At 62.7% G+C, this 7,152-nt stretch overlaps 1 protein-coding gene across 1 annotated transcript in view; it reads left to right on the top strand.

Annotated features, from left to right (window-relative positions):
- Window positions 1–7,152, top strand: part of TSPAN32 (tetraspanin 32) — a 19,953-nt gene that overhangs the window by 10,841 nt on the left and 1,960 nt on the right. The window contains exons 5-7 of the mRNA XM_032268402.1: window positions 4,043–4,144; window positions 5,157–5,243; window positions 6,847–6,930. Coding sequence (XP_032124293.1) covers window positions 4,043–4,144; window positions 5,157–5,243; window positions 6,847–6,930 — 273 coding nt within the window. The remainder of the gene's footprint in view (window positions 1–4,042; window positions 4,145–5,156; window positions 5,244–6,846; window positions 6,931–7,152) is intronic.

Genomic DNA, 7,152 nt, shown 5'->3' with positions numbered 1-7,152 from the left:
GTCTGTTGTGCAGGTGGGCTCCGGGGGGCGTCTGTTGTGCAGGTGGGTTCTGCGGGGCGTCTGTTGTGCAGGTGGGCTCTGCGGGCGTCTGTTGTGCAGGTGCCGGGCTCTGCAGGCATCTTTTGTGCAGGTGCCGGAGCTGCAGTGGCAGCCTGAGTGTGGTGGTCTCCATGTTGTTTGCAGATGGGGGAACTCAGGCCCTCCAGGGTTGGGGGGAGCTCAAGGTTACCCTGGCAGTGCCAGGACTGGAGGGGGCTACAGGCTTATCACAAAGGCTCTTGGCCCCGAACCAAGGCCTCTTTCCCCTTCCCTGCCCATGGCTGGCTCCAAAGTGTTCACCTACCCCCAGCATCATTTTGGATGAACTCTTCTTAGGCCCAGAAGCTCCCGGAGGGGCTTAGCCCCCAGAAGAGGCCTGTGCCTTGAGGACCGGCCCAGTAGTCTTGTTGAGAGAGCTGGGCCAGGTCTGTGTTTTGGCCTCATGTTTCCTGTCCACTGAGAGGGGGTCTGGTTCATTTGAGGTCTGGGTCACAGTGTGGGTGGCCGAGGTCAAGACAGCTGCCAGGGTGCCCAGGCTCGTCGGGGGCAGCTGCAGCCCTTGCCCAGTGCTTCCATGTTTATGGCTCTGACCCAGGGGCCACAGTGCTGGAGGAAAGGGGGCTGTGCAGGGGGCACAGTACGGAACACAGCTGGGGCCTGCTCCCCTGGAAGGGAAGGAAGGGAAGGGGGTGCAAAAAGATAGACGCCCCTGCCGGGCTGGCCTCTGGCCTGTCCCAGCCCCAGGCAGCACCCCCACACTCATTGCCTTCATCTGGCCCGTGGGCCCGGCTGGCCTTCAGGGATCAGTTCTCAGGGCCTTGCTTGACCCCAGACAGGGGACTGAGGCTTCCTACCGGGCCTCTGGCCTCTGGGCCCTATCTGCCTCTCCCAGTGGGTTTTGACTTTTGGCATGGTCTGTGTCGGGCCTGGTGGGCATGGGGGTGGCCTAGGCGAAGGAGTTCTGAATTTGAAGTCAGGCTTCTTGGGGCCCCCTTGGGCAAGCCACTTAATCTTCCTGGGCCTCAGTTTCCTTCTCTGTGAAGGGAGGGCTGAGATCCAGGGGCTGCAGCCGGGTGTGTGCAAAGACTCCTCTGTCTCCCCTGCGTGCCCCCTGCCATGCCCCATTGCCCAGCCTGGTCTTCCAGGACATGGGACACACTCGGAGCTGTCCTGGGTGTGGACAGGGTAGCTTTGGTGCCAAGGCCTGGGCCCTGAGCAGGACAGGTGGCTGTACATCCCATCTTCTGCCCTCCACCCTCAGGTCCCACCGGAGCCAAACGGGCTTCAGCCTTGGGCTTCCTGTCCAGCAAGGTCCTGCTGGCAGCCCAGACAGTGGCAAAGGCCAAAGGACCCAGGCTGTTGGCACCAGCCCGGCCCCTCCACCCCCTTCCCCCTGCACTCCCCCACCCACGGGTCCCCTGAGGTGTCCTGAACTCAAGGTCCGGATAACTCGTGGGGCAGCCCTGCAGATGCGAAGGCAGAGGACAGAGGAGGAAAGGGGTCGGCCATGTGCCCTGGCCCAGGGCTGAGAGTGGGGTGCCCCTCCCCATCCCATCCCTGCCCCAGGGAGTCCCGGCAGCCACTTTCTGTGATGCTCGTGTGGGCAGGAGGCGCAGGCTGGGCTGCAGGGATGAACTGGAGCTTGAGGGCTATTAATTACCCTCTCCAGGCCTGGGGGCCACTTTGCCGCAACCCTCCCCTGCCCAAGAGATGAGTCTGCACCAGGGAAATGGATGGCCCAGCACCCTTTAATAATTCAGGCTCCAATTAAGTACGGCAGTGGGGGGTGCAGCCTCATCGTCCAGGTCTGTCCCCACCCCGGAGCCACCCCGCTTCCTGGATCCTCCAGCGGCCCAGCGGGCTCAGGCCAGAGCCAGTCCTGGACCTGTGTGGCGGGTCCACAGGCCTGCCGCAAATCCCTCCCACCCGCCGCCCAGGGCCTGCTGTACCTTCCTGAGCACTTTCAGCAGACACAGGATGGGGTCATCGAGCCAGGCAGATACCAGGGACCATCTGGTCATGGGGATAAGCTGCAGTGGGAAACCCCCAACTTCAGGCCTCAGCCTGGGCAGGGGCTGGAGGAACGCACGGCGGGACGGGTGGCCCAGCAGCTAGGACTTCTGCACTGGTCCTGCCACTCCCGGTCCTTGTCCCGAAGCACTCTCCCCGCCCTGGGCACCAGAAGACAGAGCTGAGTGCATTGGTACCTGACAGGGAGCAGCTGCCCCCAGGTGTCCTGAGAAATCCAGGCCCCAGGCCCCTACAGAGCCCCCAGACCGTGGAATGGAGGCAGACAGTGAAGCACCACCTGGGAGCCCCAGCCCTGTGGCGAGTGGCCGGCCTGGCCTCCAGGGCCCTCCAGGGCCAGGCTGTGGGCTTCGAGGCAGAAGGCCTACCTCGCTGAGGATTCCCTCCTCGGTGGTGGGGAGGGCCACATGGCAGAGCCAGGCAGAGCAGCCCCTCAGCTGCTAACAGGTGTTGTCACTCCCACCCATGCTGCGGTAATCACCACACCTTGCTCAGAGCCTCGGAGGCACCTGTGTCCTCCCTGGGCCGTAGCAGGCGCCTGACAATGGGGACAGTCGTTGGAGTTGGGAAGGAAGCAGGAGGGGAGGTCCCAGTGGACCCCAAGCCCGCTCGGCCAGGCCTCCAGTCCTCCATTCCCAGGACCTCCACCCACAAGGACACAATGGCCCGGCCAGACTCCACCCATTTCACACTCACAGATGCTGAGGCTGAACAAGGCCCCCGCCCAGGCCGACAGTGGCGTGGCCTGCCGGGGCACTGAGGGGAGGATGAGACTGGCTGAGTCAGGGTGACTCACGGACTTGTATTAGCCATCGGTGGGGGGATTAATTAGGGTCAGGAGCCAAGTTTGGCCTCAAAAGTCCATCTGGCTCCTGTTGGGGCCTCCTGGCTTGGGCAGAGCTGACCAGGAGCCTCCCTCCACTGCCTGCTGCCCGCCTAGTTGGCTGCTGGCAGGGCCTGCCACGGAGGTCGGGCCCCAGTGCGATAAGCACGGCTGGCAGCCACCCTTCCTTTCTGGAGGGCAGGTATGAGTGGCCAGAGCAGGCCTGGGGCTTACATTCCACTCCTGCCCTTTGGGGCAGCTGCTGAGCACCCCCTCAGGGTGTCCCTGCTGTCAGCATGGCATGTGGGGGACAACTGAGGGCCTCTGAGGCAGGAAGGAGACATTGCAGGGCAGGGACCTCAAAGAGGGCCTCGCCCTGTGCCATGAGACTAGCGACCCCTGGAGCAGTCACAGAAGCCTTCCTGTAGGAGTCGAGATTCCAGTTCGTCTTTGACGGAGTAACTTGGTAGGGGAGGGTATCTTGCTTAGGAGGGTGGAGACAGAAGGTCTAGGTGGCGTTGGAGTGTGGAGCACAGGCAGTGTCCAGCCAGCACCCACCCAGGCCCTGTCACCTCCACCTTTTCCACTCCCTGCCCCACGGTGGCCTCGTCCACCCAGATCTGACGCCAGGTCCCCAAGGCGTCTCTGGCCCAAAGCCTTACCCAGCGCCCACCTGCCCGGCCTTCTGGAAGGCAGCTGAGTAATTCTGGGGAAAGACCTAGACTCCCCCAGCTTTTCGGGAGCTGAGGTCCCGACACAGGGCCTCTCCACGGCTCTCCACCAGGCCCAGCCCCGTTGCCTGCCTCCAGGTCCACAGTAGCAGGGTGGACACTTCCCTGAGCTGACTTTGCAAGACCACAGCGGGGCGAACACAGAGCTAGGCCTCTGCTTTATCCTGCAGGACCTCTGGGGGCAGGAGGGCCACACTGATGGCTGTTGAGTGGAAGCCCCACTGCTGAAGTTGGGAAGCACAGTGACCGGCTGCCCAGGGACCTGGGCTCCCTCTTGGGGAGATGCACCTGGGCAAGGAGGGGCGGTGCTGGGACGTCACTCAGCACCGAGGGCCCAGCAGCCTTCTGGATGTCGTGGGGAGGGGCTCTGTCTCCGGGTCTCCCACCAGGGCCAGGACCTCCCTGTGATCTCTTGGTGCAGGTGGAGGATGCCATGCTGGACACCTATGACCTAGTGTATGAGCAGGCAGTGAAAGGCACATCTCAGGTCCGGTGGCAGGAGCTGGTGGCCATCCAGGACACGGTGAGCATGGGGACGGCTGGATGGCAGGGCAGTCCGCCTCTGTGTGGACTGCAGTTCAGAGGACAGGCAAAGGGTGGCCAGCGAGCGGCCTGGCCAGGCACCAGGGGATTCCAGGACACAGGCCACAGCTGGGGGCTGGGGACAAAAAACTCCCATCCTCTGTCTGCCCAGGACAGGGTCACCTACCAGATTCGGGAGACCCAGTGTGAAATGAGAGGGCAGGGCCCCTTATTCGGAAACACTGAAGGATTTCAAGAGTGTTAAAGCAAATACAGGACTGAACATAGTGACTCACGCCTGTAATGACAGCACTTTGGGAGGAGGCTGAGGCAGGCAAATTGCTTGAGCCCAGGAGTTCAAGACCAGTGTGAGCAACACAGGGAGACCTTGTCTCTACTTAAAAAACAAAACAAAACAGAACAAGAAAGGCCAGGCGCGGTGGCTCACGCCTGTAATCCCAGCACTTTCGGAGGCCGAGGCAGGTGGATCACAACGTCAGGTGTTCGAGACCAGCCTGACCAACATGGTGAAACCCCCTCTCTACTAAAAATACAAAAAAATTATCATGGTGGTACATGCCTGTAATCCCAGCTACTCAGGAGGCTGAGGCAGGAGAATCGCTTGAACCCAGGAGGAGGAGATTGCAGTGAGCCGAGGTCACCCCACTGCACTCCAGCCTGGACGACAGAGCGAGACTCCACATCAAAACAAAACAACAACAGAAAGCACACACGATCCCTTGTGAGCAGGGCTGGGAAGCCGGCCTGGCTCCAGCAGGTGTTCCGCCCCCAGCGGGCAGGCACTGCAGCTTGAGAGCACTCCCTCACTCACCAGGCCTGGCTGTGCAGTGGCTGGACACCTCAGCAGAAGCAGCTGCAATACCCCAGCCCTGGGCTGCAGGGGACCCCACCTGGGTCATTTGTCCTTGAGATGCCTCAGTTTCCCCATATGTGCTGTCCGCCTCCTGGGGCCTCAGGAACACAACACCACTCCCTCCCATCTGTTCTTGTAGTTTCTGTGCTGTGGGAAGAGATCTCCTTTCAGCCGTCTCGGGAACACAGAGGCTGACCTGTGTCAGGGAGAACAGGCAGCAAGAGAGGTGAGGGGGGGACCTGGATGCTGGCCAGGCAAGACCCTTGGGGGCTGGACACCCTGGGGCCCAACCCCGAGACCCAGGGACATCCTCTCACCCCAGCCCTTGGCCTCCCCAGACCCTTGGGACCTGCCCACCGAGGGGCTCGGGGAAGGTTCTGGTATGATTGGAGGCTAGTGAGGGATCATGGGGCATGAAGCCGGTCATGTGGCCAGGCTGGACTGGAGGCATAGACACAGGACCCTCCGCCCAGCTGGGTGTAGGCCCCGTGCGCCGTTCACTCCTTCAAGCCGGTTTCAGCTGGGGGGCTTCCCAAGGCCAGCTGCAGCCACAGAAGCCTCTTGGAGTGCACCCGTGAGGGCTCTGTGCCAAGGGACCGCAGGGCAGACCTGGTCTGCTCTGTCTAGGGGGAAGGGTGCAAGGATCCTAGGGGGCATCAGGAGGAGTGGAAGGGCACTCGGAGGAGGAGAAGCGAGGCTGGAGGGTCAGCGTAGGCCAGGGTGTGGCCAAAGTTTCAGCAGCAACAGAGCCAGAGCAGGCCAAGGCCAGGAAGCCCTTCCTTCCCAGGGCCCTGGGAGAGATGGGCCCTCCCCTCCCTCTCCTGGTGCCCAGCAACCCTCCCCCAGCCCGCCCTCCCCCTCCCTGCTTCCCTCCCCTACTGTCCTGGAAACAGACCCACCCTATCTCATGGTGGGAGGCGCCTGGCGACCCTCCAAGAAACAGAGGGGAGAGCAAATGGCTGGAGGCTTAGCGAGGGGTGGAGCCACAGTGCTGGGGATGGCCCTGGAGAGGCACCAGCAGCAGCAAGGGCAGGACTGACAGTTGGGAACCCTGTGCCACCCAAGGAGAGGCCCTAGGGCCCCTGACTGCAAAACAGGGACTGCCTTGAGCACTCCGGGATGGCAGGAACCATGGGCCCGACTTTGAAGCCTCCTGGGGATCCAGAAGAGCCAGCACAGGCAGTGGGCACAGAGCCATCCAGATGGGCAGCCATGGGCAGGAGGGAGGCAGAGCTGCCTGCAGGGGCAGGAGGCTGAGCCCTGAGACCCTGTGGAAGCCTCCGAAGCCCGCCCCAGTTGTCACCGTCTCCAGGACTCAGAGACACGCCTGCCACCTCCCTTTTCTGGAAAGATGCCTCTGGATGCCATGCCCTGGGGTGGCACGGGAAACCAAGGATGGAACCAGGATCCTGGGACAGTGCAAGAAGCCCCCATATCCCTCTACCTGCTGGCTTCCTGCCCTCCCTGTCAGCCAGTGCCCTCTCTGGTCACCAAGGCGCTGGACGCTGGGAACCCAGAGTGAGTCAGAAGCAGCCCAGCCCAGGGGAGCCAACGTGTGGCCCAACATGGATGCTCAGGACAGCTGGGAGACAGCACCTGCTGGGCCCAGGGCAGTGCCCGGGTGCCCACAGAGGCCAGCCCTGTCCCACTGGGCTTCACCTGTTTGTGCTGCCTTTCCCTAGAACTCACTGGGAATGGGCTGCACCCCACCTCCCTGCTGCCCTGGCATTGGCCTGGGTAGGTGCTGCAGCTCCGTGCCCCAAAGAGTCCACTTGCCCAGGCAGAGAGGGCTGGTCAGGGTGGGTGCCATGCCTGCTGCCCTCTCACAGGACTGCCTGCAGGGCATCTGGAGCTTCCTGAGGACACACCAGCAGGTCACCTCTAGCCTGACCACCATCGGCCTGGCCCTCACGGTACGCCCTCACCTCCCTCACCGCCCCTTCCCACCTTCTACCCCTCCGCCTGCCTAGCCACCAACTCAGTTAGAAGGGGGATCTGGGACAGCATCTCTAGTCTTGGGCCTCCCTGGCTGACGCCCTCAGGGAGGTGGTTGGGTGTAACGGTGCCTGACCTCAGGAGGCGGTCCCATGTGACGGTGCCTGACCTCAGGAGGCGGTCCCGTGTGACGGTGCCTG

The sequence above is a fragment of the Sapajus apella genome, unplaced genomic scaffold (assembly GCF_009761245.1).
Source record: "Sapajus apella isolate SASKATOON/1434 unplaced genomic scaffold, GSC_monkey_1.0 scaffold181, whole genome shotgun sequence".
NCBI classification, from domain to species: domain Eukaryota; kingdom Metazoa; phylum Chordata; class Mammalia; order Primates; family Cebidae; genus Sapajus; species Sapajus apella.
The sequence above is the reverse complement of the archived record's forward strand: the minus strand, read 5'-3'. Positions and strand labels throughout refer to the sequence as shown.